This window comes from Lycorma delicatula, chromosome 7 (assembly GCF_047948215.1).
Source record: "Lycorma delicatula isolate Av1 chromosome 7, ASM4794821v1, whole genome shotgun sequence".
NCBI lineage: Eukaryota > Metazoa > Arthropoda > Insecta > Hemiptera > Fulgoridae > Lycorma > Lycorma delicatula.
In genome coordinates this window covers 94117054-94131140 of record NC_134461.1, presented here as the reverse complement: position 1 = coordinate 94131140, position 14087 = coordinate 94117054, and the positions used below count along the sequence as shown (strand labels likewise).

The window sequence follows — 14087 nt, the reverse complement described above, 5'->3', positions numbered from 1 at the left end:
CCTACCTGGAATTTTAAAAGTAAGTGAGAATTATCCCTCGGCATGTAAGAATGATATTGTGATACAATAGGGAAGTTCCTTGAAGCAGTAGTTGTTTTTTTTATCTTATTTTCTAGATGCAAATAAAATGGTTAGGTGCAAATTCTAAACAGTTATTGAAATAAGCTGCAAGGCAAGATCTGGTCAAAAACTCTTTACAAACATTTTTTGTTTAAAATATTAACCTTCATGTGTTTTTCAATTGTTAAACAAACATTCATGCAGTGGAAAAAGTATAAATAGAATAATAATAAATATTTACAATTAAATATTTTTGGTCATTAGCATATAGATTTTAAGTAAAAAAGTTAACAGGTTTTGAGCATAATTTTTTCTTACAGTTTATCATTTGGTCGACTTCTAAGTTCTGACCTTTAACCAAAAATACAGAGAAGCTAGAAGAAGTACTTATATTTGATAAGACTGATCTTTCTAACATCATGTAATAACACATTGAGCCCTGGTATCAAGATAACTTGATGTGAAGCCATGTTATTAGGGTCTGCTATTGAAAATACTTGGAATATTACACATTCAATTTTATACGCTCTTAATTTTCTTAATTCCCAACAAATTTTGAACATTAATCCTTTCTGCATAGAAGAAACTAACCCAATCTTCTCAAATAAGTGTTTTATATCTATTATTGATGCAGATTTTAATTGCTATTCTATTCTAATTGTTATATATGTGTAAAAAACACGTGATTGTGTTCATATTCCTATTTTTAATATAAAATCAGTTTACATTAGTAAAAGAGCCTATAAACATGAAAATACAGTAAATATAACATTATTAAACTAATTTTTTTAAAACTCCCCTAAGTGCCTTTATTCTTTTTTAAATGACTGCTCATATGTATGTTATTAAAATATGAAAACATCAATAAAAGAAATTTTATAAATATTAAAATCAGGTTAAAATAACAAAATCATTTTTAAAATGTTATTGTTTTTTGAACATATATTAGTTAAAAATTTTTGTAAAGATGACCACATTTTTTCTAGGCATGCAAAAGTTAAAAAATAATTAGGCTGTAGGTGGAATTTACTTCTTTAGTTGCTGGTACTGAAAGCATTAACACTGATCAGCTTTATGGTGATGTCAGAAATTTTAGCCCTTAGTTGAGTAATTTATACGGCTTTTTAAAATCATTCAGTTACGACCTACAGGGTTAAGATTTTTTAAGGTAAATTGTGAATGAGATCGAAAAAATGCTTTGGAAATGGATAAAACAGAGCAAGAATATTTAAAATTATTTCAAATGTTGATTTATTTTGATAGAAAGTTTAATAATTAATAAGGTGACCTACAGATCACGTGTAATGTGTTTTGGTCTTTTTGTAGTAGTTATTGAAATCAATTTATAGTTCTGAGTTAAAAATTATGTTCATTGATTTATTTAAAAATATTATTCAATCTATATTATTTACAATTAATTACTTAGCATTTTCTATTAAAAAGAGCTATGAAGAACATTTAGCATAATTTGTAAAATGCAAATAAATCCAAATTTTAATAATTTACTGTCTTGTTTTTTACTTTACTTTGATCCACTTACACTTATCTGGATCATCTATGGCTTTTTAGGGTCATGTAAGTATAGGTTTATAACCTGTATTTAGTTTTGATCAAATCAGCAGTATTTAGTTTGGAGTCAAACAAATATTTAGAATCAACACCAAAATAATTAAAATTACTATAATTACAAGTGTTTATAGTCAACAGTATATTTTTGTTTTGTTTTGGTCATCATGGAGTTTGTGACAATATCTAGAAACCATTAGCTTTACAATATATTTGGTTTGTCATGTCTTGAACTATCAACCTCCTGCACAAGAAAGCTAATCCTTAACCTTGCACCTCTGCATCCTATAATTTTTCTGGTTCATCAGTTAGCTGGATTGTTTTAAAAGCATCATAGTCCTTTTGAAAAGAATCTGAAAAGCAGATTGCTTTATGAAATTTTAGAAAAATTCAGTATTACCAGGAAAATTATTACATTTGGAAAAATAGAGATCTCTAATAATTTTCAGATGAGCAGTGTGGAAGAAGGAATAAAAACAGTTGTTACTTATGAAACATTTATTAGCTATCTGGACTACAACCTGTAATGAATCACAATCTGGAAAAAAATTGATGTTTTATTTTTTCATTCCAATTTAAGAATTTTTCTAGAGCTTATTGTTAAGGTAAACAAGGGTAAAATCAAAATTGGAAGTATTAAGTTTAAAATTATCATCGTGTACAAAATTATTCTTAGTTACTGTGCTGTTTTTATTAGATGATTTGGGAAAGTTGATTCTGTTGTGTGTGTTATGACTGTATGTGCTTCTTGTATCTGTATAGGTAAATGTATAGTCGTCTCAGTATTTAGTCAAGTCACTGCAGTCTAATTTTGTGCTCCTGGGTTTTATTTTTGTTAGTTTGCCATATGATCTTGTCTACTGTGCTTATTGTTGAACTGATTCCAGAACCCTTCTTTCCTAAAGATGTTGGCAATATTGTGTTAATGATTTATGTATGCTGTCTTCAGGAAACTAGGTTATTGTAACACGGCAACCCAGAAATAAACACTTTAATGAATATGCAATTATTATATTAAATACAGAGTGGGAACACATCCATTCACAGATTCAAAGACCACATAAAATATTGTACAATACATCTGTAAATCACCTTGCATAAATGGCACATTAACCATAGTATGCACATTTTATATATATATATATATATATATCACAACTGTTGTAATAATGTAAAATCTACAAACTCAAAACTAAGTTCAACCAAAGATCACATTAAATGAAGGTTAATTCATTACATAGATTAAAAAGAATAAATTATTAAACGCTTAAGGTGTTTCTGAGACTTTAATACAGGCATCATTAAAAAAAGTGCTGCCAAAAAAAACTCAAATGTAAAAGGTGCTGATAGTTAGATCATATTAATTTTTGGAAGATATGTTTTATTAATTTTTGAGCAAGTTATAATTGGCTTTAAATTATTAAACAATTGTAATTTTTAATAATTTTAAATTGTTCCTTATTTATGCCAATGAATGAAATTATAAGTTCGCTTTATTGTGTTATTACCCACAAAACTTTTTATTTTATATTAAACCTTGGTTGATGTTTTGTTTTACAATCTAATTTTTTACTTTTTTTTAAATTTTTCAGCATATTATTATTCACAGTAAATTAAGAAAATTACTGATTTATTTTTTTTTATTTTTTAGATGTAGTACTGTGTACAACGTGCCATCCAACTGAAAATATTATAGCATCAGCAGCGTTAGAACAAGATAAAACAATCAAATTATGGAAAAGTGATACATAGTACAATATTATTTCCATTATAATCCTGTTTGTTTACGGTGATTGTTTTGTACATATGTGTATTATAATTATACTGAATTTTTATTTATGACTGAACTTGACTGGTTCAAATGGATAAATGTTTAGTTTTCTTCTTAATATTTATTTTACTATTATTCTTCCATGAGTGATTAATCATATTACCATTTGTTATCGATGACAGAGTTATCGATCATTCTATTTCATTTTCAGTTTGGAATATGTTTTGTAAAACCAGCTGGGGCATGAGAATGTACTTACCTGTCTTTTTAGGTAGTAATATTTGCTCATTAACCCTAGATAACTAATGTTTTTCATTATGCATTGATTACTAACAATATGTAACATTTTCATTTAGAGCTTGTGATTAACTATTAATTGACATGTAATTGATTTTCTTTATTCAGAACTGTTTTAATCTGATTTTCTACAATTTTTTGTGTTTTTTTATTTCTTATTAAAACCTAATAATTATAAAAATGTTACAACTAAATTTTAATTTAATAAAATCTAAAAGAAAATTAAGTTAACTAGTTTTTGAAATTAAAAAATATTGCTGAGATTAGAAAGTTTTCTTTTAATGTCTGGGATATAACTTTATGTGTTGTTTACTAAGAGTAATATTTGAAATTTCGTATAATAATCATTACTCTTTTCTTTTTATAGTCACAAAAAACATAATAGTTCTTTGTTTGGTCTGTTCTTTGTAAGTTTCAGATGTATGCTACTTTTCTCGATCAGTGCAGTTTGAATCATAGTTTTCAGGTATTGACTGAACACATGAATATTCTATCATTTTATTGTTTATAATAATTTCTTATGCTTCTGTCATGAAATAAAGTCTAGTTTATTAGTTTCTTTCTTGTCTTTTTCTAAAACATTGATAAGGTAAATAATAAATAAATTGACTCCAGCAATATTCAACATATAAAAAGAAGCACATCAGTCATCTTCATGGTTTTTTGGCACATTTTATATGCTGGAACATTTAATTGATTGCATCACTTTTTCTTTGAATCTCCAGGATAAAAATCTGATGAATGAAGTTTTGCTTACTGTGATCCTTTACACATGGAAACAGGAGTCTCTGAATAAAAATATTGTAAATCCAATATTTCCATTCTTAAATTTTAAATCAGTACCATCAGGTGAAATTTCAGCTTTATTTTTTTTTATTTTTTTAACTATTGTTAATTTAAAATAATTTCTTTTTAGCCAGCTGGATGCAGTAAACCAGTGTAATTTAGCTGCATGTCAATTATTTACACATTTTATTATGTAACATTAAATTTTGCATTTTCAATATTCACTAAAAATAGTCGTGTGTCACAGGATCATAAACAATAAAAAGAAACTATTTGAATGATAATTATTTAGTTTAAAAAAATTATATATATAAATAATACTTATTAAATAGTAATAATTACATATTTCTAATCTACATGCTGATGTTATCTACTAATACTTATAATACGTAAATCTTATAAAAGTTATATGTCTTATAAGTTTTGTATGGTGATTTAGTGTGCTCTATTATAACAACAAATAGATGAAGGAATACATTGAATGGTCCACTGCAACAATAACTGAACGAACCAGTAGAAGTACTGCTAGTTGAAAAAAATAATGGGGGGTTACTTTTGAGCAAACAGTTTAGGAAATCTTAGCTGTCCATGTAAATAGTAGATACATTAGTATTCTAGGGTTAATATTGATGCTCTTTATTTTTTAGATATATTTAACATTCATGCTTTTGTTTATCAGCAATATAGTTGTTCTGAAAACAATTTCTCCTCGGCACCATACTTTTATGTTTAATATATGCTGCTTTCTTTGTAGTCCTATGTGTACACAGTTCAAATTTGTGTTATTATGGTGTTAAATACATATTGTATATAAATTTAAGAATATCTTCTATTTTAATATAATAGCACTTAATCTGGTTCTTATGATCATTTTTGACAGTATATAAATTCCCATGCCCTGCTCCCTTTAAGAATTTATTGTATATATTCATTTAAATATTTTTTTTTTATAACTTATAAAAATACAAAGAAAATTAGGTTAATTTTAAATGTTTATATTTCTGTATTTATTAATTTTTTTTTGTGTTCTACATGTTTATATAATGTAAAGTATAATTTTTCATAAAAAAATTAAAATCTGCAATTAAGGAAAAAATTAGGAAGAGTTTAATTTAGTTGAAAATTGATGATTTTTTAAAACTAATCTTTACAGTATGAATTTTTATAGACGTTTTGTAGGTTTTTTTTATAGAAAAAAAGCATTTACCAAGGTTCATAGTCTTATGTGTTTCTCCCACTTTATTTCTGCAAAAAAAACTAAACCACTAAAAAAAATACATACAACACTTATTGACAGCTTCTTTCAAACATAACCTAATTCTGTAACAAAAGTATTTTGTTATAACTAAATTGGTTATAACAATTAATAATTATAAGTTACCATTACAACTGGCATTAGTTTGCCTGATTTTGATGACAAGAAAAAGATCAATTTTACCCTTTTTATTTAACAATAAGATGGGTTTTATTAAAATTAGTAATAAACTAAAAGTGCTACTACATAGCACCACACAAATTTTCATCATTTATAAGTGATTCAACCCAGTAATAGTAAGATTCTTATGAGCAATCCTATCATCTTAAATGATGGCATGGATGAATACTAGACTATGACAATGATGATATGTTATATCATGTTCTAAACTATGTTGAACTACTATATCTGATTTCATTTTCATGAACTACTCAACAATTTGTGCCTTCTCTTGAGCATTCATAGCAAATACTGAGTTAAATAAGCATGATTTGTTTTGTCTATGAGGTGGCACCACATGTCACTTCCAAATAATCAAGAACACCAGATGTCTGTGAAACGTTTTCAATATTACCCTTAAATTAAACTTACCTGTAATATTCTCTATCCATTATTAATATTTAAAGTTGTAAAGCTGTTATATGGACATTCTGTATATGTGAATGCAATTTTTTAAAATAAAGAGTAGTTTTTATAGTAGTTGATTGTGTAAAAGTATTCAAGAAAATATTGATTTACAGTTTCAATTTACTTATATTAAATTTTAATCATTTGTGTTGGTTTATTGGTATTTTTTTAAAGTAATTTCTTTATAACATACCTTTTTTAATTGTAAAAGTATATATATATATATATATTATAACTGATTTAAAAACAAATTTTTAATCATTTAATATCAGAATTTTGTATAAATTAAGATATTCATATTGAAGATATATATGAATTAAAAAGCTGTCAATTTTATTTAAATGAAGAATTTTAACATTTAAAAACGCTTACAAAAATGTGATTTTATTCAAATATTATAAGACTGAATAAAAATCAGTGCTGATCCCCTTTGATTAGCACAAAAATTCTTAACATGTTTTGTGTGTTCTTTTTTTTTTAAAAGATATGATTAATTTTAAATGTTTATATATTAGGTTATACATTTATGTGTTAAGTCATAAAATTTTTGTACTGATTTTATAAGCAAGTATATATCTAGTAATAATCCATGAATTTCTTATTTTTGTCATAAAAGTTTTAATTATTTCAGGTAACCCAGCAATTTTGTGCTTCTGATAATGTTGAGAATGCTCTTAGCCCTTACATTTCTATTACATTAGGGTTGTCAAAAGCATTCCATAAATTCAGAAAAAAAATGTTATATAACAAATTAAGAAAATGTACACTACATTTATTATGTTCTGGTTAAAATAATAGTATTTGCTAAAAATCTAATTGAATTATTGACTTATTTTAATCTTAACAGATTTATTTGTCTTTTATGACATAAAATTTCTGTGTTATGAAGAGAACATTTTGGTGAGTTATTTATTAAAATTGACATAAACTATAGTTTTGTACCATTTTTTCCTAGTAAGAAAAAAAACACCTTTCAAACTGATTCATAATTACTTTGAAAAAATTACTTCTTATTAGTTCATTAGTTACTCACTAAATGATACAAAAAGTTTGTTAAATACACTAAATATGGTGTTTGTAATATGAATCAATAAATTTGTGCCTGTGAGTATAACATTAAAAACTAAAAATTATTCAACAAAATCTTTTCAAAGTAATAAGTATGCTATTTACTTCAAAACAAAAAGGAAAGACTTGGTCATTAAACCCTCTCCAATTGATGAACGTATGCATGTTCATTAACTGATCAATTCTGAGGGAAGCATATATATCAGATTTTAATCATCGAAATTACTCTGATTACATTTATAGTTGACAGTATTAAATGTACTTTTTTCTTAGTGGCAATAAAATACTCTTTTAAATAATAATTTCATGTTACAGTGTCTCTTAATTGATTATTTATTATTTTGATAGATGTAATTTTTTTTTCATTGTGCAAATCTTACTAATAATTCTTATTATAAACAAGTGTTTATTCTTGTTATTTAAAAAAATACCATTAATTATCATACTTTGTTCAAAACAAAAATTGTTTTTTTATATAAAATAATGTGTAAAAGAATTATGTGTAATTTACCTTATGTGTATATATCCTTTTTGTCAAAATGTGATCAAAGAAAAAAATTTATTCCAGTTTCTTGTTACTCTTTGTAACATGCATTAGAATTTTATTATAATTATATCAAATGATTTATTGAAACTTTTTCTTATTTTTTATATGTTTATGTAAAATGAATGCATTTAGATTTTGTTTCATCATAAGATACACAACTACTATATAATTTGTAGTAAAATTAGTATATGTTGTTTGAAAAAGTCAATAATATACTCTGATTTTTTGCAATGACTATTATTATTATACCAGTACAAATTGTTAGTGTGAAAACTCTTTTACTATAAATTTTTTTAATTTTCTGATAAGTTTATGTGCCCTGATGTAGAAAAGTATAAGCCATTTTTAATTTGATAACCTAATTAATGATAGAATATTTTGGACTCATCAGTTTTACTTAGGCTATAATGATTTTTACCAAGGTACTCTTTATTTTTATCGTGTTATATAATACATTATTAAAAATATTATGTTAAGATATGTCCAAATATTTAATGACAACAGTCAGCTAATGTATTACTAAGTATCTTTTTTTAAATTTAACTATATTGAAGAAAAAATTGATAAAATTATCTTTATTGTTCGATTAATCAAAAGTAAAAACATATTTTAATATTTTCATATGTATTCTTTAATTACAGATAATTCTTTTTGTATAAGATTATTACTTTTCAACTGTAAATCTCTGCTCATGTATTATCTACAAATAGATCATGCCTTTTGATTCGATCAATAGAGATTTTGATGAAGTGTAATTGTATCTAGTTATGAGAAATAACACAACATTATTTTACAAACGCTTTATTTTAATATTTAAAATAATTTAATTTAACAAATTATAAAATAAACAAAGTAAATCATTCCAAGAATTAAATATATAAACAACAGTAACTATGAAATTTTAATTCTTTTTTTTAATAATATACTAATTAAATAACCATAATTAAGTACTAATTAAATCACATAACTAATTAAACAAGTTTTTTCTGGAAAACTAACTAAAATTTTACTATTTTTATATAGAAAGTGTAAATGTTTTTGGTCGTAAGTTTTTCATTTATTAATACTACTAAACTGTTATAATTAATATTATTAAAGACTTATGATAATAGTTAAAATAATTTGCACGATCTGTGAATTGATGAGTACTACTTTCTGTTTGCCTAAGGAAGGAAATAATGTGGATAGTAGCAAAATCAGGTGTGAATTAACATATTTTAACTTAAGTGTTTAATTTTTATCTTAAAATGTTAATAAGTAATCTTACAAAAAATAGTATTGAGAATATTTTTTTGTAGTAAAATTTTCATTTAGATCTACTATTAAAAAGTTTGAAGGAAATGTTAAAAAATTTGTCTGAAAACTGAAATACCTTAATTTTAACCATACTTACTATTGAACCAGCTGCCAGAAAACTATAATATTTTTGTTTTCATGGATATTGTGTGAAAGGATAAGAGAATTAATAAAATAGGATTTTTTTTAATAAATTTAAAAAACTGGCATTTTTCTGTTTTCCAATTGATATTCAGGATGATATCAAAATGTAGTGCTAGAGACTTTTTGACCCTAATTAAATTTATATATGTGACATTAGCATGCATAACAAAATGAGTGTTTCCTGTGAAAGAATTGTTCAAATTTGGTAATTCAGACAGATGGCAAAACAATTTAAGTCGTAAAATGACTTATATTATTTTGCCATCTGTATAATAAATAATGCTGTATAATAAATAATAAATGACTTACATAATGCTGTAGTAAAATCCCATGCAGGATAAGAATTTGTTTCTAGGTATTGTGTTGTTTCTACGCAATTAGTAAACATTTTTGAATATTAGGGTTTGTACTTGAATGACCATAATGGTTTGTACCTGGATGACCATATTTGAATTATTTTTTTTTAAAGCAAATTTATTCTTTTTTAAATATTTCATCCATTCAATGTATAAATCATTTTCAGCTAAACATTTTTCATTTATATCATTAGCCTGAATATCAACAAAAATTAAGGGAAAGGGAAATTTCTATTTCTTGAATTGTGTAGGCAAAAAACTCTTCATAAAATATCAAGAAGAGAAAAATTTCATAGCGTTCTGGCAGCTGGTTCAACAGTAATAACAGTTAAAATGAAAAACCATTAATTAGTCTTTTTGACACAATTGGGTTTTTTAAATTTCCAATTTTTTTTAATAATTTATTAATACTGTTAAAAAGTTTTTCTATAAAAATTTGATAGAAAAGGTGCATTTAATTTCTATAAATGTCTTTCATTTCAAGATGATTTGGTTATAACTTAGAAATTAAGCATTTCAGTTTTTGGTGATAAAAACCTTTTATGCTGATTCCTCAGAAAAATATTAATTAAAAGGCATGAAATATTATTGTAAATTGGATGTCTTTCAGTAAGTAAATATAAGTAAGTGTATTAATTTTAAATAACAGTTAACTGATTTTATTATTAACTGTAAAAAAACATATATTTATAAACAGGTAAATTGGTTTACTTATATTTTTAACACAGCATAAAGCACATAATCAGAAAAAAGTAAAATATCCTAAATAAAAATATAGACCTATTTCCTTGATAACTTTTCAATAGCCTGCAAGTTTTATAATTTATTTATAAATTACTATATTAAAAATAGAATTGAGGATAAATTTTGTTTTTAATAAAATAAATGAATCAAACCAAATTATGTGTATTATTTCAATAATGCAATTATTATAATACAATAATATATTATAATTAATGTATTATAATAATTATTATAATACAATTATTACATACAATAATTCTTGAATTATTTCAAATAAATTATATATTTGCTGTGAAATTCCGTGGAGGGATTTTTACCAGAGAAAAACATTCTACCTTCTTCAATTACATATTATGTATTGAAGTTGGCAATGAAATTCCCTGATGGAAAAATCTAGGGAGCAGAAAAATTTTCTTACTCCAGAGAAAAATCTATCAGATAGAATGTGGTGGATGGTTTAACAGTTGAACTACATCTCCCAAAATAACATTTTAGAAGAATCCTAGTTAATAATATTTATTTTGATAGCTGGATTATACAAACCCTTCTGATAAATCACTATTTCCTTCCCTGCATTTCAATTAGTTTACTTTTATTGTAATAACAATACTTGCCTGAAGTGATATAATCACCTCAGGTGTCATATATAACATTTCTTGCTTTGTTTTCATCTGTATAACATAATCATACGTAGACTTGCTATCAATCTTCAAATAAATTTAACAGTTAAACATATAAAATTTTATTGGAAAATAACACAAAATACCATTTAAAATTTTACTTACAGTAAAACTGAAAATAAAGATATGTTAATATAAAATAAACTAAAAAACTAATTTGTATATTGCTTCAGTAGTAAAGAATAGAAACTAAATGCAAGAAATTTAATAAATGCAAGCCAATAACTGAAACATCCATTAAAAGGATTTTATACAGCTGAAAAATTAGGTTTACAATATTGTTGTACTTATCATTTTTGATTTTCGTGAAGTATAACAAAATGCTACTATGAACTCATTAAAACAACTAATAATTACACAATAATAGAGATGCTTGTAGGGTACACTGGATTTCATAACTATTTTTTTAATATATTAATACTGTAAGCCTATATAATATTATCTGTCTGCTAAAAGTTTAAACTCTGTCACAATTAGTATAAATCATATAGTTCCAATTTATATGCTACATTCATAAAAAAATAAACAATTTAAGACAAGATTTTTTAATGATTAAAGTATGTTTTTCATTAATTATAAAGAAACAAATAATATTTTAAGGAAATATTGTCAGTTTTAGATGGTATTTAAATTACTGAACAATTTATCTGAAATTGTAACAGCACTATAAATATTTAATCCATTCAACATCATATTAGATCAAAATAAAGTACTGAATTGAAAATGTTAATTTATTATCTGCTGGTGAATAAGCCAAGAACAAATAAAATCTTGGTAATCAATGTACTGGTCCAATAAAACAAAAGTGAAGATTTGATTATATGCTCAGCATAGTTTCATGGACTTAATTTTAATATAAAATTTACGCTGAGGACATGGAAGTTACCTTTCATTTTTGAATGAATTACTAAATATCACTGTGGTATTCTGAAAGAAAAAAATACATACATAAATGAGTACAGTTGTATTAATAAGTGCATTTCAGCCATTTATTTGAGGGAATGTAAAGCTTTTTCCAATTCAAATTTTAGATTGGAAAACGTCATTATGGTAATAAAAACATAATCACCTTTACTACATTTTTATTAGTGGTACTGCCAAATTCAGCTTCTGAATTCAAAATTCATCTTTCTGTTTAAGTATAATTAAAAACAATTAACTTAAAAATTTGCCATCATTGTCAATCAATTTATTAATAACAGTGCATTTAAAAGTACTGCAATGAACTGTCGTATCCATAATTAAAGAAAACACTTGTTCTTTTGTGCATTATATTTTATTTGAAGAAAGCCTACTGGAATTGTATAAAGTTACATAAAAAAGAAACCTACTTTTTGGCTCTATCCAGTAGTCATTTCAACTGTGATTAATTTAAGTGATCGTATTGAAAAAAAAAAAGAATGAACGGAACAGTTGCATAAACAAGTATTGAATTGTATGATTTATGATGTGACTACATTTTTTTACTAGATGGTCAATTTTAAACTAATTTTAATAGAAATTCTCTACTTCAAAATTTTTCAACTTGTTAATTAAAATTGTGAAACTATGCATCATAATTATACAATTACACATCATGGTACAGTGCAAACAAATTTCCTATTTTTACTGAGAGTTTAAAAAGTAAAAAAGTACTTAACAAAAGGTAAACTTTTTTTAAATATATCTGCCCTACTGAGAAAAAAGTTGGAAAACAGCTAGTAACAGGATACTTTGTGTAATTTTCTATAATTCCTACAGGATTTCTTCTTTCTTCAAATAATTGGCTACTCAAATATTAATACAGAAAAGTTTTAATAAATAAGGAGACTAATTTATTCCTATATGTAGATATAAATAACACGACTCCATGGAATCATGATATTTCTTACTACATTTTAATGCTAAAGGTCACTAAAAGACATTAAAGCTCCTAAAAGAATTCTGCAATATTGACAATATATATGTAATACACGTTAACAAATTTCAGTAATTAATTGGAAAATCCATTTAAATAATGTGCCTCTGTAAACCTCTCAACTTGTGTAAATTAGTAAAATTTGTAAACTTATGTAATAAAATAGCCAGCCTCCTTACTTACTAGATTAAATTATAGATATTTCACATTTCAAATCAATAAAATAATTATTTTACAATAATATAACGGGAGTAAATATATTACTGGTATTTAATATTAATAAATTATTTTAAAAGGCAGTTGAGCATTAAAAATGTATTCTGAGATCATTCTTATTAATTTTCTGGTATTCAGAGTAAAATAAAAAAAATAATATTCTGTTATTATCAAAAGTGATAAAAATTTTTATTGTATTCAAAATTCTTATGAACAATAATGATGACTTAAGTGGTACTCAGTAGAAATTAATTACTTCAAATATAGTTCTAGAGATGTTTAAAATTAGAGTATCCAAGATATAAAGAAAGCTTCAAATAAAAAATAAAATTGGAGTGAGTTATACAATTAGTTGACACTGATTATTAAGCTTAGTTGAAAGTTTGTGGCAATGTCACAAAAAATGCCAGAACCACCTCAGTTATACTATTCTTGGATATACCTACAAAAAACAACAGATATTCATCTACACCGTAGTTTTTCTACGAGGATAACTACTTAGTCAAAAAATAAACCTTGTGACTATTACATCAGGAGCTTTCAAAAATCATAATTGGGATTATGAATAAGAAAATATGAAAACTAAAAAATAGACTTTGATAGTCAACTAAGCAGTAGATACCAAGAGGCAGTTTCTGAAATTTTATTAAACATGTTGGGTTAATGAGGCTCAGGTTCAAGGTATAAAAGATATCAGTAACCATACTGATTAAAAGCTCATACTGATATTTAAAGAAATACTGGAACTTATAAAAAGTCTATATTGTTTCTATGGTG

General features: G+C 24.6%; 1 protein-coding gene across 2 annotated transcripts in view; it reads left to right on the top strand.

Moving 5' to 3' along the window:
- LOC142328463 (WD repeat-containing protein 5-like) overlaps window positions 1–10673 on the top strand; it is a 43568-nt gene extending 32895 nt beyond the window's left edge. The window contains exons 9-10 of one of the 2 annotated variants that reach the window (XM_075372265.1): window positions 3278–3415; window positions 8619–10673. In XM_075372265.1, coding sequence (XP_075228380.1) covers window positions 3278–3378 — 101 coding nt within the window. In that variant the 3' untranslated portion in view covers window positions 3379–3415; window positions 8619–10673. Of the gene's footprint in view, window positions 1–3277; window positions 3910–8618 lie in introns of those variants that run through there. The other variant, XM_075372266.1, reaches the window with a different exon arrangement.
- Window positions 10674–14087: the final 3414 nt, after the last annotated feature.